A 27,165-nucleotide genomic window follows, 5' to 3' on the forward strand; every position below is an offset into this window, starting at 1 on the left:
GGATATAGTGGTAATATCTCTGAATTCAAAGTGAAACCGTTTTCTTACCGCCCTTCCTGAAGTTTTTTTGGACGTCTTCCGTTTTTTCTTTGTCTGAATGCAGTTGGTGACATAACGGCATATGTAGGTCAAGACCGATTTGAATTTCTTTGACATGTACAGTGCTCGTGGAAATGATCTCAGAGAAATGGTCGGACAATAGGCCACAGGAAAAAGAGCCTAATGCATGAACATTTATATAAAGTTTAAAGGATATATTTAGTAACAGAGAACAAAGCACACTTCTCTGAACCCAGGACAAAAGATTATAATTGCATGCATCTGTAGACCTAAATGCCTATTGAAAATAATTTGTCTGCAAATGTAACATTAATACATAAATCAAAAACCTAATATAGTCCATATGTATATAAATAGGAAACTGAGGTCAGCTCCACCCCAGAGAATTGAGTGAGGTTCATGAGATACATGTTGATTGTTTATCATTGATAGAGTTTAATCGGTGGCCTCTCATTGGTGACCTGGCTTAATGTAAAACCACAAAAACATTGACACGACTACTTTTGAAGGGATTAATATTAAATAATTATACCTTTAAGGTGGGGGATAAAACAAAGCATTTTACTGACTTTGACTCTCAGGGACTATGTGTTTGTGCCATGGAATATTACAGTGATGACAGTAAATCACTTGTTGAAAGCTTTTTCGGTGAGAAAGCTGCACAAACATTTCCAAAAAACGAGCCAGAAACCCGCGCTTCATCTGGCACAAGTGTTGCATTCAAGTGTTGTTGGAAAGGTGGTTTTTCTTTCTCTAGAACTCCTCGGCTTAAAACTTGCAAAAACAAAGTTTTATTTGGATGGACCTTTTAAATTAGCAGAAAAAAAGATAAATGCAATTGAGTCAAGGGGAATATGTTAATTTCTAACTTCCTGACACATAATCTGTGTCAGCCTGCTTCACCATTCCTCAAGAGCTGTTCTGCAAAGTGTAAGCTATAAACTGAATCCACTCCTTCTAAAGATGGTTGAAATGATTTACAGTTGTTACCGCAAGTCAAATCCTCTTTTTTTTTTTTTTACTTTGGCTGGACGTGGACCGTTGGCCATACATATTCTTCCCTGTATTGTCATTTTATTTATTATCTTCATTATGTGTCATCTTCCAGTTTTATGGTGATCAATTAACCAGACTTTATTTGTATTGCACTTTTCATACAAACAGACTAACACACATGCACGCAAACGTGAACAAAAAACAAAAACAAGAAAGTGATAAAGTAAAGCACTAAAAAATAGCAGTACTCATTAAAACCAGGAGCTGAAGAAACACTACCATAAATGAGGACACACCAGAGGCAGAGTAAATAAATAGAGAGATAAAAGAAATTAAGTTAATAAATTAATAGATAAAATGATAATAGTAACAATGAAAGATAAGTAAGCAGAATACTCAAACTGTAAACGTAAATGACAAGACAACAGCACAAAGTGAAATAATAAACATGTTAAAAATAATAAAATGAGCAGTGCCTGGTGGCTCAGTGGATAGAGCGGGCACCCCATGTGTAGGGGCTGTGTCCTCGCCGCAGCAGCCCTGGGTTCAACTCCGGCCTCGGCCCTTTGCTGCGTGTCATTCCCTCTCTCCCTCCCCATTTCACACTTTGATTGTCCTATCGATTAAAGGCAAAAACACCCAAAACATATCTTTAAGAAAAAATAATAATAAAATGATAAAAGCAGTAGTAACTGTGAAACAGACTAAAATGTATAAATATATAGATCAAGTTTAATCAAAAGTCAAATTAAAAAAGTAGGTCTTGAGTATGCTTTTAAAATCAGATAGCCTATCAGCAAAAAATAACAATAAAATAAATAAATAGAGGCTTTAAAAAAGTTTAAAATATTTATATCACTAGGATGCCTGGTGGCTCAGTGGATAGAGTGTCACCCCATACGGAGGTTGTATCCTCACTGCAGCAGCCGCAGGTTCAATTCCAGCCCTTTGCATGAATGAGCCATTGCGTTACCAAAAGTGATATCTGGAATTTGCCTGTTTTTTATGAACAGCAGTCAAAACACAAAAAAGTATTACATTTACATTGATGTAAAATGCAGTTAATTGAATGTTTTACTTTTTTTTTGTAAATCTCCAGTTTATCTTGATAAATACCTTTTTTCCCCTCATCTCTTATGCTTTCTCTAAGTTAACGAGCTACTCTTCATGTTATTTCATTTTATTAAATGTTGCCTCGGCACCACATACAGGGGCTGTATCCTGACTGCAGCAGCCACGGGTTCGATTCCAGCCCTTTGCTGCATGCCCACCCCCCCTTCACTCTCAAAAGTCTCCTGTCAATAAAAAGCCCCAAAAGTAATCTTTTTTTTTTTTTTTTTAAATTTTATTTACACATACGTACACACATACATATATATACATACATACATATACACATATACACACACCACAAAAAAAAAAACCTAACTAAATCAACAAAACCAATAACAACAACAACAATTAAATAATGTCATTGTCATCTTTCTTCTAAAATTGGCCTTAGTCTAGTCCATCTTTTTTCATATTCATTCAACTTCCCCTGTCTTGTAGCAATAATGCCTTCTAGCATAAAGTAATGTTTTAAAAGTGAAAGAAAACAGGGGAATGTCAAACGCTCTTTCCCCTTCAATTCAAAAAAAATCTTTTACCTAGTAATATAATAGTATTTAAGATGGTGGGGCACCCATTTCTTAATTCACCAAGAATTATTGTTTGAGGGCACATGGTTAAAGAAATTGAGCTTGATGCAAGCCATCTTTTGATAGTTGTCCAAAAAGTCGCCACATGGGGATCAGATTTACAAAAACGCCAGTTTCCATCCTCTTCCATACCCCAACCAAAAAGCATTTTTCTTGTGGGCAATATTTTGTGTAGAATTTAGTTTTAATTATTTTAATAATTTTAGTTGAAAATATTGTGACTTGGAATCTGCAACTGCTTCATAAATTAGATTATATACCTGTCCCCCCAAAGTAATCTTTACTATATATATATATATATATATATATATATATATTATATATATATATATATATATATATATAACCAATATTCTTGCAAAAAAAGTTTTACATTTACATTTTTAAATCAAAAAATCATAAAAAAAAAAAATCATAAATTCAAATCTCCAGTTTATCTTGATAAATACCTTTTTCCCCTCATCTCTTATGCTTTCTCTAAGTTAACGAGCTACTCCTCATGTTATTTCATTTTATTAAATGTTGCCTCGGCTCGTTTTTAGCAGGTTTTTCCCACATCCCCATGAACGCAGCGTAGACTCGGTCGACCTTTCGCCTAGTTTAGCGGATGGCAGTTCATCGGGTTTACCCTGACACTGCTGACTCTCACGGCCACGCCCACCAACGGCCACGCACCCTATTTCCTCCAACCGATCGGCGAGCACGCACTGTTCACGCGCTCTCTTCTCTCGGATTGGCTGACGCTCCGCACACACTCAATTGTGATTGGCCGAGTGTTGCCACCCGCCAGTGCGTGTTGTGAGTTTTGTTTTTCTTTTTTTTTCCCTCCTCCCCATGTTTTACACACACAGCTGAGAGAAAAGGCAGCCAGTCAGAGGAAAAAAACGACCTCAACCCTACCCCAGCACAGCCAGCAGCACTGGCAGCCGCCGTCTCTTTGTTCTGTACTGGCTTTGACAACAAAAAAGTGAAATTTAGACATTTTTTTCATCAATGCCATCGCGAAAATTTAAAGAGATGGACTCAAACGTGGTAAGACATTTTCTTAAAAAAATTGTTACTTCATCTGAGGCGAGACATTTATTCCGCAGTAACATTTGCTTGTTTACTAAGGGATTTGATATTTCACTAAGTCATCAGCTAAATTTTTCAATACAGTCTAATTTAAAAATAATATTAACAGTAATATTGTTTTATGTCAACGTGCTAGTGGTGCCAGATTCTAAGTTTTTATATTACATTTATTTAGTCATTTTGTTAGCTATGCGGTCTTTAATAAGCAATAACCTGCATATCTATTTAAATTTGACTTTTAACAAATTCTGTCAGTGTAAAGCAAATGTTAAATGTGGTCGAGTTTTTGTGGAGGATCAGTGATATGCTTTGTTTACTGTAAATAAAAAATGTATTATAAAGTTATAACGTAATAAATGTACTTCCTGATGCAAACCCACAAATGGGGATTTCACATGGCTCTTCTCGGCAGCACGTCACTGTTTGGTCTATATTTGGCAATGGGAGGTGCCCTGGCTCTGAGTCAAAGGCAGTGCATGCTGGGCTGGGGTGTAGTCACCAACACCCCCTTTCTCTTATTGGCAGCAATGTGCAGTTAGGCTGGGAACTTTAGTGACAGAGCAGATGAAAACTGGAAGTAGATGTTTTCCACCCCTCTAAATAGATTAGATTAGAGCTTTGTTTGCATTTATGCCATGATCAGATCCTAGTCAAAGTTGAATCAACACAGTGAATCATGCCGTTTAAAGTAACCAAGATAACCCAATGATGTGGCAGTCTACTGAGTGATATTGGTAAAAATGTTATCACAATACACAATTTTCATATTGGTTGATATTGATAATTATCTACCCCAAAACTAATTAATTCTCGTCATTAATCAATCGTTAATTCTTTTAAGTTGAAAGGCTGATTTTTGCTAAGTAAAAAAATCATATGATTCAATTGTGGCTTAAATAGCTAATTATTGTCAGAACATTACAAACATTTGCCAAACAAGTAGGTTCAAAACAGTTCTAATCAAAATAAAGTTTGTAATAAACAGATGAAAAAAACATTAATTCTGAACACCAGCATGTTAAACTGTACAAAAACAAAAATCTCAACTGTGGTCAGTTCTTTCCGTGCAAGTTTTACACCCCATCAGTTTATAATTTCTGCCGTTACTTAAACAAAACAATAAACAAAAGACGGACTTTGATGACATGAAGTAGCTATGAAAGTGTGACGTGACTGAGCAGAAATAATCTTTACATATGTGTGAATGTATGACATTTTTATTCACGCTAACTTTAGTCACGCTATTTCATATCATTATATGAGGCAGGTAGTCACTTTAATTTACTTAAATATATATAACTATACAGCTACTGTAGCTAACGTTTTGTGGCGAATTCAGTCACACTAACGTTATCCATGGTCTAAACAATCATACTATAAATAACTTTATCCGCATGTTTAATGTTGATGTATGCATTAGTGGTGTGCGCACGCAGCGAGCCGTTTTTTGAGTGGTTGCACCACCCGGTGCGATGCATCTTGGCGTGACCGGCCCCTTATCGTTGTATTGTCCAGCCCTAATACTGACGCACTTTAAATGTCTTATTATTTATTTATTGTTCTTTCAGACTGAGTACATGGATCATTGTGGGTCCTATTCAAAGAGAAGGAGGCATGACAGCGAGCAGCCCTGCAGCCTGGAGTACACGGACCTTGAGGCAGCAGAAGCACTGGTGTGTATGAGCTCTTGGGGCCAGGGCCACCTTCTGAGCAGCAGCAGCATCAGGCCAAACCCCTGCAAGCCCAGACCTCTCACCCCGGCCTCGGACTCCTGTGACTCCCTCATGCCGCCAGAACTTCCAGAGCTATCGAAGGACTTTGTGTCTCTCTCCTCCCTGGTAAGTGACTTAACATGCTGTACTGGTGTCAAAACCGTTAAGAAATATGTCTCAGTCAAGTGACAACCTCCAAAGCTAAAAAATTAAGCCAACAGGGAGTTGCCAAAAACTGCAGTTCATCAACTGGCCACTTGAGGCTGGCTCCAGAACAGAGTCAGTCCCCATTCAATCCTTTGTTAACGCTTTTAAAACCGATTTCTTTCAAAACATGGGAAGACGGCAATGAGGAACGATGGAAGAAATTATACAAAAATTAGCAAGAAATTAGTTTTAAAAAGTACAAGAAAAATAACTGAAAATACTTAGAATAAAAGAGAAAGGTTTTATGATTATTCATTTTAAATATGTAATTATGATAATTAGACATGTAGTTTTTCTTAAGACATTTTCCCTTAGCTTTTACTGAAAATAAATCCAAATCTACTAATTTATTGTAATTTGTAGAACATTCTTACTAAGTTGCTAATTGCCTTTTATGTCATGATTTTAAAAAAATCGCACTCAAAGGTTGAAATACTTGTGAAAGGCATCCAGAAAAGTGATGTCGCTCCAGATTTTTAAGGGTTTGAATGTCTAAATTTACAGCAGAAATAAACATGTTTAAAGCCTGATACAAAAAGTATGGTTTTGGGCTTTATAGCTCATTTCAACATTCATGGTAGCTCTGCAAGGTTTTTTTTTAAAAATATAACTCACTTAATTACATTTTATTAAGGCCTAAAGTTACGCATATTTAAGGTCGTGCTGCTGGAGTGACACGCTGTCTGCGAGTCGTTGTTACCCGTCAGTACATGAGTCAGATCCACTCCTCGTTCCTCCACAGCACCATCTGCTCATCCAAATATGGTCACTTCTGGCTCCAAAAAAACAAGACGGTGACAGCCGAAATGCAGAACAGCACCCCATAGACCAGTGGGTGATGACATGGTCGCTACTTGCATTATTTATACAGTTTAAAATAAATATGTGTCAACTTCTGGCCCTTTTTAGTAATAGCAGGCACTGAAGTCACACAAAAGCTGTAAAACCATTTAGATCACTTTTGTTTGATAAGTAAACATCCCTGAGAGTCAAGGTTTGCATTAAACCCCATAACCTTTTGATGTGTAAAGATAACTGTGGGACAATGGTCACTGACATCAGACTGAGGTGGGTGGAAAGTGCTGCAGGTAGAGCGTTGATACTGTAGGTTGTTTGACCTTCACACAGAGCCCCTCCTCTTAGAGGCAGGCTTATAAAAATCACAGTTTATAGCTTTTTATAGCTCAGAGTGATAATTATTCTTGCATGTACCTGCGTACCACCTGCGTGACTTATCTTTGCAAACACTTTCCTCTTTACAACTATCAAAACACTCCTTATTACGATGTTATTGAGGTATACGAAGTCCGCAGGAACAGCACCAGGCTTTGAAGCTAAATATACATAGTGGCCAAAAGTGGAATTACCCATGTTACCCAGGTTTGTCTAGTGATGCCATGGGGCCCAAAAAGACTTTTTCCCATTGTCTTGCATTGTAAAAAAGAGACGTATATGAATCAGTGGAAAGCATCAAAACCAATGCAATTCAATAATTAATAATAATAATTCAGTCTAATAACATTTGGAAATTCTAGAAGAGATTCAATCATTTTGTTACGGAAAATAAAAAAGTACACTAATATTTAGAATTTTCTAAGGTATTTTCCTTTTTTTTTAAAATAATTCTTTCATGTTTTTTTTTTTTTTTTTTTTTTTTAGAAAGTTACTTGTAACTTTTGACTAATATTTTGCTAATTTTTTGACCATTTCTTAAGTTGCGCTTTGCTTTCTTCCCATTTTTATAAGGAATCAAACCAATTCAGTCAGGATTCAGAGGGTTAATACATCCATGGGGCACACTGGTTAATTCTTCGTCCTTCTCTTTCCAGTGCATGACCCCCCCTCACAGCCCCAGCTTTGTTGAGACGTCCAGCACTGCGCTCCAGTCCGGCTCCGGCGTGGTTGCGTCCTCACAGCACCTTGGGTCCGGACTCCATCAACCTGTCTTGGCACCCATTGCCGAAAAGACCCCCTCCCTCCCACCTCTCCCACAGCCTTGCAGAGCCACAAGCGTCATCCGCCACACCGCAGACAGCTACCCCTGCCAACACCGCATTCCAGTGGCCCCCAATCCAAAGAAAACTGGAGACTCAGTAGCGGCTACAGCGGCCTGCCAGCAGCAACAACAGCAGCAATGCACGACAAAGACTGAGCAGATAACCACACCTCCATCTCTTCCTGCCCCTCTCACACCCACATTATCCGCCTCAAAGACAGAGCACCACGCCAGTCCCTCAAACCCCTGTTTGAACAGTGTCTCCACCCCCACTCCTGTCAATAATCAACTGCAAAACAGCCCAGCCGTTCCCTCTGCTCCCACAGCCCTGTCCCCAGTCCCCAGCCCGCAAATCATCTGCCAGATGTTCCCTGTCAGCAGCCAATCAGGTATAATCTCAGCCTTCATCCCTGGTGCCGTTCAGACATCCAATACTGGGATTCGCACCGCCAACACCACACCCATCCTCCCTCAGCCCGTCTCAGCGAGCGGCGCCCCCGTCCAGCAGTCCCTCATCATGGGCTCAGCGGTGCCCCAGGGCACAGTGATGCTTGTTCTCCCTCAGTCCTCTGTGTCCCCGGCCCCACAGACTGTCATGACCCTGGGCAACACCAAGCTGCTACCTCTGGCCCCGGCCCCTGTGTATGTGCCAGCGGGGCCCAGTGGCGGCGCAGCAGCCTCAAAGATGGACTTTTCTCGCAGGAGAAACTACGTCTGCAACTTCACGGGCTGCAGGAAGACGTATTTTAAGAGCTCACACCTTAAGGCTCACCTGAGAACACACACAGGTGAGAGTTTACTGCATAGAGGAGTGTTTGGTTTGACAGTTGATACGAGCAGGGGCCTAGCACAAAACTCTCGGCCCCATGCATAAACACTATCTGTGAGCCCTCGCCCTTCTTCTCTTGACCCAAGTCTCTCTTACGCACTTTTGAAATTGTTTTTTACAACGCAGTTGGCTTTCTTTTCCTTTTTGGGGAAAAACATGATGGTAGATATTGCAGTAGTAGTATCTGTGACTCACTCAGCTCTAGCTGTGTTTAGAGACAAATCCCACTGCAGGCGTGGACTAAACCATTTGCAACTTTTACCCTTTGAAACCCTTTTCAGAACATGGGAAGATGGCAATGAGCAATGAAACAAGAAATTATCCATACATATATATATATATATATATATAAAATAAAAAAATTAAAACAACACACAAGCAAACAAAAGGGACACGACCTGAAAAATTAAAATTATTTTTTTGCATAATTTTAAATAGCATAAGTAATTCTGATTTTTTTCCCCCTATACATTTCCCCTAACTTTTTAAAAATAATTTTCTGAATCTACTAATTTCTTGCAATTGCATTTCTGCACCAAGTTGCTCATTGCCTTTTTTGCCCGTGTTTTGAAAGAAGTTGCACCAATTTGCTCAGTGCTCAAAGGTTTAAATATTTGTTAAAGGCGTCTGAAAGCAGCACAAGAAATGTGAAGTCAATCCAGGTCAAGTCAAGGGATGAAAGGGACCTCAGAGAGCTTCCACTTTTTTTATGCAAAGTTTAGTCTTTCAGCAAATTTATTCAGCCAATTTTAATTTAGTTATGGCCCTAATTACTTAGAAATTGGAAACTGCAAACAAACCAAATTTTTCATTCCAAGCTTTTCCCTTGGTAGTCAGTCCTACTTTCCCCCCCAGTACAATGACCCTGCTAATAACGATGTGGAATAATATCGGGTCACGCATGAGTGTTGCATCCTGTTTGTTAAACCTTTCTTGATGGGAAGAGAGCGAGCTCATTGTTATATTTCGGACACGACAGAGTGATGTGTAAAGTTTTGTTGACTGCACTGTGACTCACTTTGATGAATCTCCCTCCCTTAGGTGAGAAGCCCTTCAGCTGCAGCTGGGACGGCTGCGACAAGAGGTTCGCCCGCTCCGACGAGCTCTCCCGTCACCGGCGGACACACACTGGCGAGAAAAAGTTTGTGTGTCTCGTGTGCGACCGGCGGTTCATGCGCAGCGATCACCTCACCAAACATGCACGCCGCCACATGACTACGAAGAAGATTCCCTCCTGGCAGGCTGATGTTCGGAGCCTGAGCAAAATGCCTGCTGGCAAAACACCGCCCTCAAAACCTGGCCTCGCCACACTAAGCATGCTGGTACCTGCAAAGTAGACAATGAACATCCCACCCACTCCCGAATAATACCGCAGGGACACATGGAGCAGCCAAGCACACATGGCTGCTGCTATTTTATGGGAATGAATTAAGAAACACATGCACTGGACTCTTTTCCTCTCTACTGCTCATTTGTACATTTTCTTTAAAGGATTCTTTTGTTTACTTTGATATAATTGATAATATTAATGCACTCTTGCCAAAGCCTTTGTATGAAGTTTGTACATTTTACCTTCACCTATTCTACAACACTTTCTCTTTGTGTTGATACTGATATATATGTGAATGTATGTTTCTTGTACTATGAAATGCATTTATTTGTCATATTTGGGGAAAAACAATGTAAATATGATTATTAATCATTAGTATTATGATTATACCGTGATTATATCTCCCTGTCTAACTTTTCATATTATTTAATACATATTTGTAATAAAAAAAAAAAAAAAAGATTAAATGAGTCATTCTTTGTGACCTTTCTGATATTTCATGGAAAAAACAAGTGTGGGATCTAGGAATAGTCAGCAATCTTTCCCGGTTGTCTCATGCAGAAATGCAGGGCCTGCCCACATCCTCCGTGCGTCACACTGTGACTCCTCCACAACCACCACCGCCCTCTCTTGGTCTACTTACTGAATGAATTTTGGTGTTATAAAAGCACTTTTGGAGAGACCATCTGGGGACATTGTGTGCTGTTCATTAGCTCAGAGCAGCATGAGTCAGCAGACAAGACAGAGAGTTGTTTGCCTCCTTTAGGAATTTATTAACTGATAATTTGAGCTCATTCAACACTGTCAGGTGGGGACGAGGAGGCAGTGGGACTGCTTTCATAACACACCACTTTTGTTCATTCAAAAATCTCTCCCTGGCATGGTATTATTTAGCAAACGCCATCTGCTCTTATGGCTGATGGCTCTTAGTTTTGTCATATGTATTAACAATGAGAGTAAAGCAGACGTACGCAATGAAATTCTTTGTTTTTTTTCTCTCCAATAATGTCACACTATTATGTATAAAAATGATAATACTGAATACTCAATTTAGGATCTAAAGATGCAAAATAGTGCAGCAGTTATACAGGAAGAAAATATAGTTTAAAATATATTGTTGTAGACAGGCAGGAGTACAGTAGTAAAATGCAGAAATTGCAAGGGACTGTACTTTATGTACTTTATCAAAGAGTGTTTGTGTGTGTGTGTGTGTGCAGGTTTTATATAACTAAAGTTAAAAAAAAGCGATATTACCAATATTTTTATGTATATATATATAGCCCCCTATGTAAATAAACAGGCTATGCAGTCATAACCCCTAACCCTAACCCTATGTATATGTATGTATATATATATATATATATCTACATCTCTAGCTCTCTCTTTCTCACTTTCTAGCTCTCTCTGTCCTACACTATTCATCAGTGGTCTCATACCCAGTAACAGCACATCTCTTCCAATCACACAGTGAGAAATATGAACTGTTGGGGGTGCGACCAATCACCTCTCCGCCCTGCACACCCGCCCCTTTGCCTTACTGACCGACTTACTCACTGGCTGTGTGCCACCTGAGCGCAGATCTACAGCCTCACCTAGTGGCGGATTCATGTCATTGTGCTGAAGAACAAATAGTCTGTAATGTTTAGAGATGCGTAACATTATAAATGATCATAATGCGCTTTACAGTTGCAGCTGTACATTTGTATAAGGTATTTGTCAATACAACTTGTTATTATATAAGATTTTATTGATTCACACACCAGGGAACTCACTTGTTAGAGCGGCTCAGTGCAACATTAAACATAGAATAAAACATTTAAAAGATATGACATAGAATACAAATAATATGTAGGCCTATACAGAAAAGGAGGATAAAGATATTATATAATATTTTCTACTCTAAATATACTTTGGAAAACAGAACAGAAATTAAACAGAATTTGGGAGGGGTTTTGTAAAAATACAAAATGAATGAAATAGCATATAAACCAAAAAGCTAAATAAATCCACAGTTCAATGAATGTATGCCATTAAAAATACAGTTTTGTAAAGTGTTTGCTGCACCCAATAATGTGATAATTTTCCCCCAAATTTGTTAATACCTGAAAATGTTATAAAGCTGCACTTAACCAGATGGACAATGTAATAAAAACCCACTAATATAATAACTTGACCAATAATGTGATACAATTAATGTTCTGACTGATATTAATACTGTAATACTTGTCAGGTATGTCTTTTGTTTGTTTTTTAAAATAATGGTGTAATAATTTTGCCAGATAGTGTAATATGTAAAACAAAAAAGAGAAGAAAAGAAAAAGCTTTCTTTTCTAGTGTGCAGGAATACAAAATATATAATATTGTTAATACAATTTTAACATTTTCAAATTAAGTTATAATCTAAGAAAAAGGTTAACCAAAAAACTTGCCTGACCAAAATGGTTGACAACCATTGCTTTAAATTAAGTATAATTTCCACACTCCTAGTGATGTATTTCCTCATATGACAAAGTTAGAATCACAATCAATGCATTAACAGTGCCAATACTGCCAAATTTCTGTGAGGACACAGACTATTTTCGTTAGTCTTTTTTGCCATCTTGTATATATTTTGGTCATTTTGTGTCTCTTTGTGGTTGTTTTGCGTCTCTTTGAGGATGTTTTCCCATCGTTTTCTATCTCCTTGCAGCAGTCCCTTTGTATTTCTATGTCCTATTTCTCTGTTTTGTTTGTTTTTGTCTCAGGATTTTCTCATTAAGAGCAGATGTGCGAAATTTGTTAAGCAGGGAAGACGTCAAAAAGGATACAGTCTTCAACCGCTGTGTGTTTGATTAAATCTCAGTTTTATTATTTTTTATTTTTCACGTTTGTTTTCATAAAGGCCTGTTTATTTGGGGTGGGTGTTTGGGTTTTTTTTTTCGTTTGAACGCGACTGTCAGAGAAATCATTTCAGCAAATCGGAGCACCCTTGATCATCAGACAAAACCAGTGAGTACAGTCCATAGACTGTATATAATCCTGTGTATCTAAAGTTAGCAAAGTAATTGCCAAAAGGGTAAATTTAGTAATTTCTGACGGATTCGGGGCGAGAAGATGTTTCTCGGGGAAGTGTTTCCATGGTGCACCTCCACGTTGCTATGGTTGCATTAACACAACTAGCATTAGGACGGCCCAACAGGAGCTAAAATACATGGAAATGGACATAAAACGACACAACATTGTGCTTTTTTCTTCCAGGACGGCTCGTAACATTGTTAAAATTTAGCTAAGTTCACCTCTGACTTTTTTTTTTTTTAATTTGTGCGTTTAGCTGACGAAAATTGTCGCTGACTTCTTCAATATTCCTCCTCGTTGGTCACTAGCATGGAGGTTAGAGATAAGATGAAAGATTTAAACATGACAGCGGATGAAATCGACAGACTGAAAAAAGCTTTTAAAGACGAGAAATTCAGGGAAATGCTGCGCGATTACGCGCAGGAGCTATCAGACCCCGAGAACAAGAAAAGATATGAAGAGGAGATCAAACTTTTGGAGCAGGAGAGAGGACACACTGTTGAATTTATCCACCCAGAACCGTTCAAGGCTCTCAGGACGAGTGTGAACGGAAAGCAGAAGTGTTTTATCAACATCTGCGCCAATGAAAAAGTTGGAAAGCCTGAATGTAAATGGGGGGAGTCGGAGGATGGCCGCAGAGGACAGTGTTGGTCCCTGCCTCACAGTCTGCACCCAGGGAGACAAGACACAGACCCCAAGGGGAACAAGATCATCATCTATGATGTTATTTTCCACCCTGACACCCTCCACATTGCAAGCAAAAACAAAGGATTTATGGATATGGTGGAAGGCACAGCCATCCAGGGCATCCAGGATGGTTTCAAAGTGACTCTGGATAAAAACAACGTGAGGCAGATGAGTACAAAATACAAAGGCACCCCACAGCCTTGTGTCATCCGCAAGCCAATACCTGGATATAAAGCCAAGGAGCACTCAGATGACCCTCTTGCGTTCCCATATCCAGATGAAAAAAGACCCACATCGCTGCAAACTCAGCCCACAGAATCAACAAAAAACAGCAGTATTGCTAAATCTCAAAGCTTCAGCATGAAGCCCCAGAAAGAGCCTACCAAGCCAAACTACACAGTAAAATATCGCTCTTTTGTGGATCTACAGGACTTTAGGTACTCCAGAGACTCGGCCCAAAGCCCCAGACCCAAAGAGATAGTTGTTACCATCGACATGCCACTTCTGAAGGCGGCCGCAGACGCCAGCCTGGAGGTAAAGGAGAGACGGCTGCTGCTGGAGTCCAAGAAACCAGCCTACAAACTGGAGCTGCCCTTAGCCTACCCAGTAGATGAAGATAAAGGGGAGGCCAAGTTCAACAAACAGAGAGGACAGCTCACAGTCACACTGCCCGTTCTTCCTTCTAATGAAGCTTTTGATTTTTCCTTAAGGCCTGCTGAGACTAGTGTAGGTGATGATGACGAACAGCAGGGGAAAAGAGATGTTGAAGGGGATTTGAGGCAGCAGACAGAGGTAGAGAAAGGTGGAGAAGAGGTAGAAAGAGGTCCAGAGAAAGGAGAGGAGCAAGTGAGGGAAAGCCAAGAAGGGTCAGTGGGTGAGACAGAAACATGGAGAAAGCAGAAGGAGGAGGGAGAAAACAAAGAGGAAGATGAAATTGGTGTGGAGGAGGAGAACTTAAAAGAGCAGAAAAATGAAAAAGAAGTTGATAACCCGCAGAATAGGCAGCAACATGAAGATAAAAATGATTCTGGTGTAACAAGTTTACAGTGTGACACCGCTGATGTTTCTGTCAAAGAAGAAAGCTCACTGCCTGTTAATAACAGGCTTGTGGATTCACCTGAAACAGAGAGCCGCCCTGTTTTAATCATTGCTGATCAACCAACCTGCGAAGGAAAAGAAGACCACTCTTGTTTGGAGTCAACACCCGAAATTTCAGACTTCAAAGATGAGACTGAACAGACAAGAGAGAGTGCACATGGAAAGGAGAAGGTAAGTTCAAACCACACAAATCTTGACAGTTGTGTTGATGAGAAGGTAAAGGTATGTGTGAACAAACAAACCCATCTGCGACTTAAATGTTTAATTTCTCTGGGTTTTCCTAAGCACAAATCTAAAAAGAGAGAAAAAATCAGTCAAAATGCAAAAAATAAGTTTTTTTCTTATCATTCTGGACACAAAACATGATGTCCAAATGAAATTGACCTTTTGGATATAAAATGTCATCACTTTGTCATTTTATTCAGTTAGACATTTGTGTAAAATTTTCTCACCATTAGACTATGAATTCTAATGAGTTGAGTGTACAATAATATTTCATATGGAAAATGTTTAATGCTTTGAAAACTAATGAAATTGGATGGCTTTCTGTCAAAAAATGGGAAGAAAAGACAAGCAACTTATCAAGAGATGGCCCAAAAATTAGCAAGAAATTAGTAAAAAGTAACAAGAAAATTAAAATAAGAAATAAAAAAGTAAATGTAAATGTAAATGTAGCTTTCGAGGCATTTTCCATGTTTTTGAATAATATCAAATAATCACCTCTTTTTCTTTATCAGTATTCTGGTCTTTTTTTCTTTTTTTGTTCATCTTTTATTAATTTCTTGCCAAGTTCCTTGCTTGACTCTCCTTGCCAAGTTGCTCGTTGTGTTTTTCCCATGTTTTCCAACATAAATCTAATTTTCTGAAGTTTCAGAAGGTTAAATGCTTGTGAAAGGCATCTAAACGTTGCACAAGAAAATTGATGTCAGTCTAGGTGTTAAAGGGTTAATGAACACAGTGTTAACATTTGTCTTCATTTTTTTTAAAAAAAAATCCTGAGTTTTGACTGTTGATAAAATTGTGATTTTTCATGTAGGCCAATCAGAACAAGTCTGGCATGTCCTTATAAATAGATAAATAAATAGCCTTCGGGCTCGAATGGGCTAAGCTGTCTGAAATTTTCTGTTCTAGCTGGAACAGATGCTCTGCATCAACGATCCCGTGACGAATCCCAAACTTGCATCTCAGCTAGCAGCCAGAACACAAAGGACTGCAATATTCAGGAGTCCAGCGAGATGCCTGCAACAGATGAAGCAAACAAGTCAAGCAGAGGAGGTTTAAGCAACAGGGTCGCCCTCTGCTCTGAGGAGCCCGCCGTGGGGGCTCAGTGAAGCAGGAGGACGTAGATGAAGATGACCTGCTGATACAGCAAATCTTCCACAACACGGGGCACAACAACAAACCGCCACCTGTGTTATTGAGGGAAATTGATAAAGATGGAAATGAAACGGTCATCAGTAATCATTTCACCTCCGCCGCGTTCATCTTGCAAAACTCTCTGATGTACGAGCTGGACTGAGGTGTGTCAGAGTCAGAGGAGGCTGAAAGAGGTTTTCTTATATTACAGCAGGTTCACAACTTATACCAGTATGTGTAGTTTATCTGCAGTGTGTCAAAAATATTAAATAATCATATTTTCAAAACCCTGGCCTTTCTTTTCAGTCACTTAATTCCAGTTGTGCAATGTAACTACGTAAATTAGCCCAAGTGTTGTACTGAAATACAAAATGTGAGATTCAGATTAATAATAATAAAAATATGACCAAAAAACTAAATGTAATATTATAGATTAAGATAAAATTATTTATACCCATCCTTGAAATTCACAAGCTCTCCAGCAGACTAAGGTTTATAAAAATAATCAAAATGAGGTCCACATTTACCAGATGCAACATTAAAGTGATTCATATGCTTTTAGTAGGTTTAATGCTGATATGTTTGCACTTTCACTAATGGCAAAAATTGAATGTAGGATTTTTAGTTGTAAACACTGTGGTATTGCTACTTTTACTTGTGCAATATTTGAGTAATAATATAATTATTTTATTTATATAGTACTTTTGAGGCTTGAGCATTTTACAAAGTGCTTTCCAGATTAATTTATATACAGAATAAAAATTTCCACATACAAAAATTAAGAACATTAAAACAGCACTGAGTCCATACATGAGCAGATTGAGGTGCAAGTGCAAAAAATACAATTTCATACGAAAAAATAAGTAAAATGTGGATGAGGAGGGTACACTCAATAAGCAGGTAAAATTAAAGTAAAAATAAGTGACCATGAATACAAACAAATAAAATGCAGAGGAGAGAGATAATCTCATGTAAAGCAGAATGCCAATAAATGAACAACCAAATTAAAGTGCAAAATATGTAAAGTGCATTTAAAAAGTGACATGCATGGTGATACAAAAACATGCACAGTACATAAACATATTGACAACAGATGATGATGATGATAACAGATAAGAAAACTAACAGTGGTTGAAACTGCAGGCCAAGGCAAGACAAAACAATCATTAGTAGTAGTCTAAAATTGAAAATTAAATGCTATCAAATAGTAATATCAAGTATAGAGTTCTTCTTCAACCACTGATTGTTTATTGAAAAGAGGAGAGAGGGTTTTGTTTACAGAAATAAAATGATTTATTTCTGTATATTTCTAAATTATATATATATATATATGAATAAAATTATTTATTTCCATATATGTTTTATCTAAAATTATGTTGGTATATTTTTACACTATATATATATATATATATAATATATATTATTTTGAATAAAATAATTTTTTCTCAGTAAAAATTATTCATTTCTACGGAGCCCCTTAAGGGACATGGGGGAGAAAAAAAATTGATGGGTGAAAAAAAAATAAAGACGAACTTTTGCGAGATCTCGCAATAAGTTCATCCCATCAATTTTTTTTGCGAGAACTTTTGCGAGATCTCGCAAAAGTTCGTCCTTATTTCATTTTTTCTCCCCCATGTCCCTTACGCGGCTCCGTACATTTCTGTATTTTTTTAGACAAAATAATTTATTTTCCATGCGTGTGTTGCTGACTTGGTCATCGCGCGCTCCGGTCTAGAGTGAACGAGCGCTTCATGACGTCACTTCCCACGCGCGCGAGATCCTGCTAACGGCAGCTAACCGACTGACTGACAACAGAAAACTCTCCGGGACATTTTACAGTTTGTCTTGACAGTGTCAGTGTCACCGCAGCTGCCCGCAAAGTCCGAGTGTCTCCGCCGTCTGAAGAGTCTCCGCGGGTCAGACGCAGCCGCGGCTCGGTACGGAGGGCTGGTCCGGTTGTTGACATCCACGAAGAGGACGGATGTGTCAGTAGCTCCTGTACACTAGTAGCTACTTCTTCGCGGAAGTTTTTTTTCCCCTCTGTGATGCTTTTAAACCCTTAGTTCACTCCGACTCGGCATCAAGCCTGGATTTTTTTTGAATTATTTTATTTTAGTCGTTGTTTGCGATGAAGCTGCAGTGTGATGTCGAGGTGGTGAATCGGTTGCTCCCCACGTTTGGGATGAAAAGTCGAGGGAAAGGGACGAGAGCGGTGCTGTCCATCGGGAAGCATTTGGACAAGACGAGTCAACGCTGCAACATTTACATGATGATCTGCACAGCTAAAGACAGAGCAGGCTCAAAGTACAAGGTCAGTGTGTGCTGCTCTGATTGTCCATGCTGCACTGCTAATATTAATATTATTTACTTTTAGGTGGGTCTGTTGTTGTTCACCAAGTTTGGCTGATTGCACGATTTGAAGTTGATTTAGTCAGATTTAGGTTAGGATATTTCATTCATAACTCAAAGAGTATTACATGGCCAGATAACTCTTTGAAACCAGAGCAAATTTATCTGATTTCTTTTGAAAACATGGAGGGGAAAAAGGAGCCAGCAGCTGGGCAAGAAATGTCCCATAAATTGCAAGAAATTAGAAAAAAGAAACAAGAAAATATCCTAAAAAAATAGTTGGGTTTTTTTTATGGGGGAAAAATACTTTTCAGCACTTTCTGCAGATCATTTTATTGTTTATTTATTTATTTATTTTTAACCTGTATTTTTTTTCTTTTTCTTGTCGGGTTAGGGTTGGGTTAACCCTAACCCTAACCCTTTTTATATTGTCATGTAATGACAATGTAACTTTTTTACAAATAAGTTTTGGGCCATGTCTTGTTTAGTTGCTTGTTGTCTTCTCCTCATGGTTTTGCAAGAAATCAAACCAATTCTAGCTCAGGTTTCTAAGGGTTAAAGTCTGGAAACAGCAAAGTAGCCTCATCAAACAGTACTCCTTAGACTCATGCACGTTTTTAAAACTTAAAGGGTTTTTAAAAGTTGAAAAATGGTTGCATGCTAAATTTTCTGTAAATTTATGTTCCTGAAACATGCAGGTGTATTTTTAGTGTATTAAATGACTATTTCTTTTACAGTTGTTGTTCACAAGACTTTTCTCATTTTAGGGGCTGTGTTTTATTTATCAGAGGAGAGGAGGTGCTTATCTTTATCTTGACCCTCTCTAATGCTACAAATATTTTTCTTTGAGCCTCCCTGAGTGAGTGGGTGAAAATGAATGACCCTCCACTATAAATAGCCATATCCCATGCTTCATGGCAATGATACATTTTGTCATTTTTTGTGTAAAATGTAAACATGTCTTCCAAACCCTCTTGTGGAGTTTGGGTTTCTAAAGGGTCAAATCAAAAAACAAAACAAAACAAACAAAAAATGTATTATCTGAAGTGCCTCCCCCATTTAGCATCAGCCCGTCCCCTCTCATAAATAACAGTCCCTGACCCTCATCACACAATAGCCATCATACTCATATAAGAATAAGATTTTTTAGCTGTTAAAAGCAATGCCTGCAGAATAAAGTTCCCTAAACATGCAGGTGTATTTAACAGTCTATTTAGAAGTATTAAATTACAGTTTTTTTTCTTTTCTTTTTTTTTTTACAGTTGTTTTTCACAAATCTTTTGTCAGGGTTATTTGTTGTCAAACAGTTACAAGAGCTGTTGGTCTCATTGAAAAACTTGGGTCACAGAGTCCCTCCAGCAATGCAATTTAGGTATGCATATAAAAAGAAATAATGTAAAAGTAACAGCAAGAGACACTATATACAAGGATATAAAGCAATGCAAGGTAAAAAAAAATGATAATATATAAGATAAATAAAACAGAAGTAAGTGATATTAATCAGTAGTTGCATTTATTAAGATGAATTCTGAGGGTGCATGTAGGATTTGTTTATATGTCAGTGCCACCATAAAGGCAGGGGACTGGCCCTCTTTTATAGCATGCATTGTTATCTCTTTTTTTAAAACAGAAAGATTAAATTCACCTGAATCAGGACTTTGGTTGACTCAAAGAGCAAAGTTTGCATTTTCAAACAATGAGAAGAAAAGCAAAAGAACCATTAACTCATGTATCTTCATCTAGTGGGTCAGACATTTACACATAAACATCAACTCAAGACAATTAGTGTGTCCTCCTCCTCTCTTTTATTGGTGTTGTGTGTTTAATGAGTTACTAGTGTTGTCACTGTTGTTGTTTGGCTTCTTAAACTATAATTCTAGAAAAGGAAACTAAAAAGGCCTAACAAACTTTTGCACACTTTAACTGTATGAAACACAAAATCTACAAAAATGTATGTCCAGATTCCCTCATATGATACTAAACATGTTGATCAGCTTCACATTTCTTTTTCCAAAATGAAACCTAAATTGTTCTTTTTTACTTTTGTCCTTTTTTTTTGTAATTTTTTGTAATTGTTATATATATATCCATATATATGGATTTCAAGCAGTTTTATGTGTGAGCCAATAAAAATAAATAAATAAAAATAAAACAGTTAATCCAGTGTCACATTATATGGAGCATTTTCATTTCTACAAGGACATCCAATTTTCCTGCTTCGTTCCTCTTAGCTTTAACAATAAGTACGCTTTCATAGACAGAAAATAAGTTGCCCATGTTACGTTACTTGTCAGATCTTCTGCGGAGGTCTCTTTTTTTAGATGGATAGTATGAAACATTGCATGACAGTATGTTTGATTCTCAGTTATGTCAATCTCCTGCTCCTTTTTTTTCCTAGATTGGAAACCCTCGAAGTCGTGTTGTTTTCATAGTTTCAGATGGTTGCATCAGGTGCTCCTCTAAATCTTGTCATTTAAAGGACGTAGCTCTGCAAACATACAAACTTTCCTGTCCACACTTGTTGAAACAGTGAAATCTCTCATGGTTGGATGATAATGCGCACCCGCCCTGTTGTTGTGTCATGTATTTTTCCGTCACTGACAGTTGCCAACTTTCTCTTTCAGCTGAAAGACAACATAGAGAAGTTCTTCACTTGGTTTGTGGAGGAAGGCAAGGCCACTGTGAGATTAAAGGAACCTGCTGTTGACATTTGTTTGAGCAAGGTACGACAACCAGCACGGTGTCTGAGTTTAAACGTGTCTGTGAGTTCAGGCCTGCTTGTTGTTGTTTTCTATCCAGAACAAGATTTTCAGGTTCATGATGATGCAACTTCCTTGTTATTTCCTTAAAATTTTCCACAAGAGTCAAACTGTCCACTTGCTCATTTGTCAACCAGACAAACACAGTCGGTTGTTTTGACTGCAGCTGATGCCCGGACAGTCACCATAGCAGCCTCATTGTTTGCAGTCGCTGTAAAGCCCTCTCGGCTGTTTTGAGGTCAGGGGTGACCTCTCACCTAGATTCTAACATAGTTTTATGTCATGTTGAAAGAAATGTGCTCACACACCCACAAACTAACAGATTCCCCTTCATGCAGGCAAACACAGGAAACAGAAGTTCCCAAATTGTAGGAAATGTGTAAAAAAAAAAACAAAAAAAACTCACGCAAAGGGATAGTTCTGTTTTTTTTTAAGTGGGGTTGTATGAGGTACTTATCCATTGTCAGCGTATTACATACAGTAAATTTCCGTCAGCACGCTCTCACTTTGGAAAGCCGTCTGACACAGAAGTTAGGCAATCTACCGCCATGGATAGAGTCAGCAACGATATGTATGTCAGTCACCTAAAAAAAGTCCCACGTAAAATAATTAACGTCAGTTTTAGTGTTTGTTATTATTTGGTTTTCAGAGGTTTCCCTTAATGTCAGACAGCCTGTTCCGACGGAAAAATAAGGCTGTTATATCACTTTCAAAGCCAGACTTCTTTTAGGAAAACACTAGAGCTGCCCCTTGAAAGTCGGGGGCTCGAATCATCAAGTTTTTTGGTTGGCGGTCTCTTCTTTTGGAGCACTGGATTGTCCCGGTATTCACAAAATTGTGTCTTACACGCACACTTTTATTCCCAGCAGCAAAAAAGCACATCATGTTCTTTCAAAGGAAGTGTGTCAAGTTATTTCAGGCCTGTGAATTTAGGTTAGATATTCTAAGAAATACGGTCAAACACGGCCACCTGAGAAGACACCGTGAGTCTGTTTTTTTTTTGTCACCTGTTTAATCCATGAATCCACCGGTAACTTTTTTATTTACTCATTCATAGGCTGATTCAAACAGTTTGAAGAACTTCCTCTCAGCTGCTCGTCTGGCACACAGGGGAGGTGACGCGAGCAGCCTTCCTCTCTCCACGCTCACTCCGGTTCGCGCCAGAGACGTAGAGCAACCCAAGAAGAAGCTCACCATCGTCTCCAAGAAGGACTACCCCCTCACGTCCAACTTCCCCTACTCTTTGGAGCAGCTGCAGGTCTCCTACTGCAAACTCTCGCGGGTGGACATGCGGATGCTGTCCCTTAAAGGTAGAGTGAGACAGTTGTTGGCTACACACTTAAAAGTTATATTCAGGGTTTCTGCCAGCGTACTGCAAGCCAGGTGGCCCGCCCTAAATTGACCCCCCATTACTGTGGTTTAAAAAAAAAACCTACAGCAGCCTTGAGAATAAAAAAAAACACCTAATATTACAACTGACTGCACATATAGACACACAACAAAAGTGAATTTAACTCAAGTCAATGAGGTAAGCTTGATTGTATCATATTGATGTAATCAGTTCTCTAAAGTTTGAGTGTTTGACGTTGACGAGAAAGTTACAGTTTGTGAATCAGCAGCTGACATTTGCATTTAAAATGAGTGAGCCTACAGGATGTTAACTATGAGGAGTCAAAACTCCACTACAAATCATGTTACTAATGTCAGCCACTTTTCTTTCTCCTCTCATCCCCTGTGGGACATTAGTGAGGCTGTACCCAACTTAAAATGATGCCAGCTGATTTGGCTGTTCAATGTGAATATTTGACGTTTTGTTTTCCATAAAAACTTTAAACGAGGCTCAGCGGGACGTTCGGTGTGACAGCGGCACTAACGTGATGCAGTAAACAAGCTAACAGTGCTGTCGACTGTCACTAGATATCAAAGAGACTTTCATATTTATATTCGGTGAGCTATAATCTCCCCACTTCTAAGCAGAAGATCAGCCTCTCAGTGCCAGCTATCTCCTCCGTGCTGCGACCATGGATGTATGAAGAAAACACAGGCACTATAGGGGCAGCTGCTTGAACCAAAGAGTAGTGGGAAAGTCAAGAGTACTCACTCTGCAGCAAAATCTGGAGACCAAAATGTCCCCAGAAATGCACTGTACAGCACACTGTGTAGCAAAAAACAAAAAAAACTGACTTGAAGCACACCCCCACACCATAAACACCAAATCTACATTATTCTCCACATGCATAAGAGCCCAAACGCTGCTTTTTAAACATAAAAACCTTCCTTTAATTGAGCTTTTCTGCATTATTAACATCAAAATCAAAACAAAATCTGTTGCTGGACCCCAAACATACTTGCCACCTGGCCTAACAACTTTTCTTGGAGAACACCTGATATTTTGGCCTGCACTGTGTGACAGCTCTCGATTTACATTCTACATCAGCACTTTTTTTGCTTTTGTTTTTATGGAGAAAATAACAGAGCATTGATAAGACTGATAAGTTTTAGGTTTGATGAGTTCAAAGGGGCACTACATTGATTTTAGATTTGAAGATCAGCTTACTCATCAGGAGGAGTCCTGCTCAGCCTGTGAAAATAGTTGGATTTGTGTCTTATTTGAGTTTAAGAAAACCTTGATGAATTGCATTATGGAAAATGACAGATCCACTGTTTGATGAGCTTGGGACAAAAAGGTAGAATATGTTGACTTTGACTTTTTATCTTTTTATTTTGAACATTCTTTTTAAAAATTGACCCCAACTTCATGTAATTGCAATACTAAATAGCCTGATTACACCTTGTAAGTTGTGGCTTTTTTCTTTGTTTTTGCAGCTCTCCGCAAGCTAGACCTCAGTAACAACCACATCAAGAAACTCCCCGCCACCATCGGTGACCTCAGCTGCCTCTCAGAGCTCATCCTTCACAACAACCACCTGGAAGCCTTCAGCCAGGCGCTCTGCCTGTCCACCCTGCAGCGGACGCTCCAGGTCCTGGACCTCAGCCAGAATCGACTGCAGTCCCTCCCCGCTCAGTTCTGCCAGCTCAAAGAACTAGTGAACCTCAAACTGGACGACAACGAGCTCGTCTGTTTGCCGTTCCACGTCGGCCGACTCTCTAAATTGAGATTTCTGTCAGCGGCGCACAACCAGCTAGCTGTGCTGCCCAGTGACTTCCGTAAGCTGAGTCTGGAGAACCTGGACCTGTTTGGGAATCCGTTCATCCAGCCGAACCCTCTGGACCACACCATGAAACTCACATTCCCCCTGTCGCTCCAAGAGTTGGCTTCCAGAGCCGTGGCAAACCTCAGGTTAGGATTAAACATATCATACTGAATCTTCTCTGGTTCCTAGCAGAGCAAACTCCTAATCGTATCCTTTCTGATTCTCCTCGCAGGTTACCATACGGACCTCACCTCCTCCCTGCCCACTTGTGTCGGGACCTTGAAGTCGCCAAGACCTGCGACTGCGGCCGTGTGTGCATCAGTTTCTACATCAAGACAGCAGTCAGCATGAACCTGCACCAAGTCTCTCACACGGTGGTCCTGGTGGACGACATGGGGGGCACAGACGCTCCGGTGCAGCAGCACTTCTGCTCCCTCTCTTGCTACTCTGAATTTTTAGACAACTCCCTCCAGAGAGGGATCAGATGAGGAAGAACTAACTCTTTGTGTGACAATAAACACGCCAAATTGCTGTGGATTTTGCAAAAGGTTGCAAATTACCAGACGCTGTTGGAGCGTACAGGTTCCTGGGAAAGGAGAATATCAACTGACTGATTAACCTTTTTAAAAGTGCTTCAAACTGCCTGTTTTACACTTCTATTCTACTCAAAATGCACTTCTCACTGAGCTGCTCCATATGTAACTGAGCGGCACTGACTTTATGGAATAATAGCAGCAACACTGACACAGAATGACAGTTTGCTATCGCTGCTGGTAAGTGTCATACACCGTGTTCTTCCTGCCTCCTGGGGCCCTTTCACACCTCCTTGTTTGGTCCAGACTTTTTATTTTGTTACGTGAAATTTTCCATTCCAAAAACCTTTTTTTCCTGACAAATCATGGAAAGTTTTGGCAGGCTGTCATCAAGAGATATGAGTAGTGTGGCACCTCCTGCGTAGTGTGTGTTGAGCAACAGAGAGATGGTGTTGGTAGCTGCGGCCAGAGTAGAGGGGAAATTAGCAGTTAACCCTTTGAAACCTGGATCAACATCACTTCTTTTGTGCTGCTTTCAGGCACCTTTCATAAGTATTTAAACCTTTGAACCCTGAGCACATTGGTTTGATTTATTTTGAAAACATGGGGAAAAAGACAGTGAGAAACTTGAAATGTCCCACAAATAGCAAGAAATTAGTAGATTTGGATTTTTTTTTTTTAAGCTTAAAAAATGTCCATGGAAAAGGGGGAAACCTAGGGAAAATTGTTGTAACTATTAACATAATTACATATTTTGAAATATGTTACACAAAATTATTATAATTTTAAAACACTTTTCTAGTTAATTTCCTTGTTTGTTTGTTTTTGTTACTTTCGTTTTTCCTCTTTTTCATTTTTTCTGCTATTTCCAGGTACCTTTATTTTACTTTTTTTTTTTAAAAAACTTAATTTCTTTTGGGTCATTGCTTTCTTCTTGATGTTTTTGAAAGAAATTAAGTCAGTTTGCTCATGTTTCAAAGGGTTACGTTGTGAAGTGGTGGTATGTTCAGTTTTAGTAAATGGGGAGAGGAGGAGACGACTCAGAATCAGAAGGAAAAAACTGTATGAAGCTCCATAACTTAGAACATTATTTCATGGCAGGATTAGAGAGAGGCGATGCCAGAGGACGGGGGAACAGCTCATGTCGGTGATGACGGCAGGACGTAGGCATGTTGTGTGTAGTTCCTCAGTGTGCTTGCAGAAGTGCGATGTGAAACCCAAACTAACTGGATCAAATGTAGAAAATGTAACAAAAATGCGGACCTTGGTTTGGACTTCCTGGTGTGAAAAGGTCCTCAGAGCAAACTGCAGTTTCTCCTACTGACCTACTTGGGGAATAAAGAAATTAGATGAGTTAGAGTTTTTTCCTGAACACAGTGCCTCAGGGTCTGCGAGCGTTGGGTAAAGGAAGATTTACTGTGCTAATGACCCACATTTTTTATATACATGTGAAAAAAATTAATAAAATAAAAGTATTCATTATGTTGTGCAAAGCAGTTTATTCTGGGGCAATGAAATGATTCATGTGCCGTGTATTTGAATGAGGCAGTGATGAGAGAAATACTCAGATCCTTTGGGTAAATGGAAACTATGTCGGAGTGACTAACAGGGACAACAACTTCTTAAATTGCTCCTGTATTTAGTGAGTACTGCAGTGAATGTAATCCCTTTGCACAATTGTGCACCATAAAATTTCTCATTTTTGCCTTTGGCAGGCTCAGATTGTCTGAACACATCATGACCCTACTGAGAAATGATGCCTTTGTTATTGTGACCAAGGAGAAGTCTTTATTCTGAAATATCGCGAAATGCGACTTTTTGCTAAAAAACAACAGTGGAAACATTTGTGAGCAATCAAGAGAGTTGCAAAGAGTTTGTTGTGTTGGAGCCAGTGCCATATCTGAGTATTCAACAATCTGGAAAAGTCTTCTAGATTTTACGAGACTTTTCCTTTAGCAGGATTTGGTTACACACACTAAACAGAGGGACCAGATTAAGGTTGCAACCATATAAGATTTCCTTGATACATTAACCATCTCAGAAAATATTGTGGTGTCAAGATATTACAGAATCATGAGTATTATCTGTTACAATGACCCTTAAGGGAATAAAAACAAAGTTAAACCAAAGTTTTATTAATATTAAAACTTGAAATCATTTTTTAAGAATTAAAGTATGTATGTATATGTATCAGTATCAGGTAATTTATTTGGAGTAAAAAGTACTACATGAACCTCTCAAATGTAGTGGAGCAGATGTATAAAGTAGCA

The 27,165-nt window shown here is 38.9% G+C and overlaps 3 protein-coding genes across 4 annotated transcripts; all 3 read left to right on the forward strand.

The window, feature by feature from the left end:
* Nucleotides 1-3,640: 3,640 nt before the first annotated feature.
* LOC121953961 (Krueppel-like factor 11) lies at nucleotides 3,641-10,366 on the forward strand. The gene is made up of 4 exons (XM_042501248.1): nucleotides 3,641-3,788; nucleotides 5,399-5,668; nucleotides 7,579-8,533; nucleotides 9,616-10,366. Exons 1-4 carry the CDS (start codon nucleotides 3,750-3,752, stop codon nucleotides 9,909-9,911), a joined length of 1,560 nt encoding a protein of 519 aa, XP_042357182.1. The 5' UTR covers nucleotides 3,641-3,749; the 3' UTR covers nucleotides 9,912-10,366.
* Nucleotides 10,367-13,135: 2,769 nt separating this feature from the next.
* dnaaf2 (dynein axonemal assembly factor 2) lies at nucleotides 13,136-16,262 on the forward strand. The gene is given in 3 exon segments (XM_042501281.1): nucleotides 13,136-14,918; nucleotides 15,875-16,053; nucleotides 16,056-16,262. Coding segments are annotated over 3 exon segments (2,037 nt in total). The 5' UTR covers nucleotides 13,136-13,267.
* Nucleotides 16,263-17,856: 1,594 nt separating this feature from the next.
* On the forward strand, nucleotides 17,857-25,456 carry lrr1 (leucine rich repeat protein 1). Of its 2 annotated transcripts, XM_042501457.1 has the most exons (5): nucleotides 17,857-18,410; nucleotides 21,073-21,171; nucleotides 22,265-22,517; nucleotides 24,034-24,508; nucleotides 24,595-25,456. In XM_042501457.1, exons 1-5 carry the CDS (start codon nucleotides 18,228-18,230, stop codon nucleotides 24,848-24,850), a joined length of 1,266 nt encoding a protein of 421 aa, XP_042357391.1. In that variant the 5' UTR covers nucleotides 17,857-18,227; the 3' UTR covers nucleotides 24,851-25,456. The 2 variants fall into 2 exon arrangements, with proteins under 2 accessions (XP_042357391.1, XP_042357392.1); XM_042501458.1 differs by lacking the exon at nucleotides 21,073-21,171.
* Nucleotides 25,457-27,165: the final 1,709 nt, after the last annotated feature.

The sequence above is a fragment of the Plectropomus leopardus genome, chromosome 14, assembly GCF_008729295.1.
Source record: "Plectropomus leopardus isolate mb chromosome 14, YSFRI_Pleo_2.0, whole genome shotgun sequence".
Classification (NCBI taxonomy): Eukaryota; Metazoa; Chordata; class Actinopteri; order Perciformes; family Serranidae; genus Plectropomus; species Plectropomus leopardus.

What these genes read in the sequence shown, in the direction of transcription:
- LOC121953961 (XM_042501248.1), top strand. Translation starts at nt 3,750, where the DNA reads ATGCCATCGCGAAAATTTAAAGAGATGGACTCAAACGTG. An exon ending in TTGTGTCTCTCTCCTCCCTG is followed by an intron (nt 5,669 to 7,578) that starts GTAAGTGACTTA and finishes TTCTCTTTCCAG; the next exon opens with TGCATGACCCCCCCTCACAG. An exon ending in TCACCTGAGAACACACACAG is followed by an intron (nt 8,534 to 9,615) that starts GTGAGAGTTTAC and finishes TCCCTCCCTTAG; the next exon opens with GTGAGAAGCCCTTCAGCTGC.
- lrr1 (XM_042501457.1), top strand. Translation starts at nt 18,228, where the DNA reads ATGAAGCTGCAGTGTGATGTCGAGGTGGTGAATCGGTTGCTCCCCACG. An exon ending in TTGACATTTGTTTGAGCAAG is followed by an intron (nt 21,172 to 22,264) that starts GTACGACAACCA and finishes ACTCATTCATAG; the next exon opens with GCTGATTCAAACAGTTTGAA. An exon ending in AGAGCCGTGGCAAACCTCAG is followed by an intron (nt 24,509 to 24,594) that starts GTTAGGATTAAA and finishes TTCTCCTCGCAG; the next exon opens with GTTACCATACGGACCTCACC.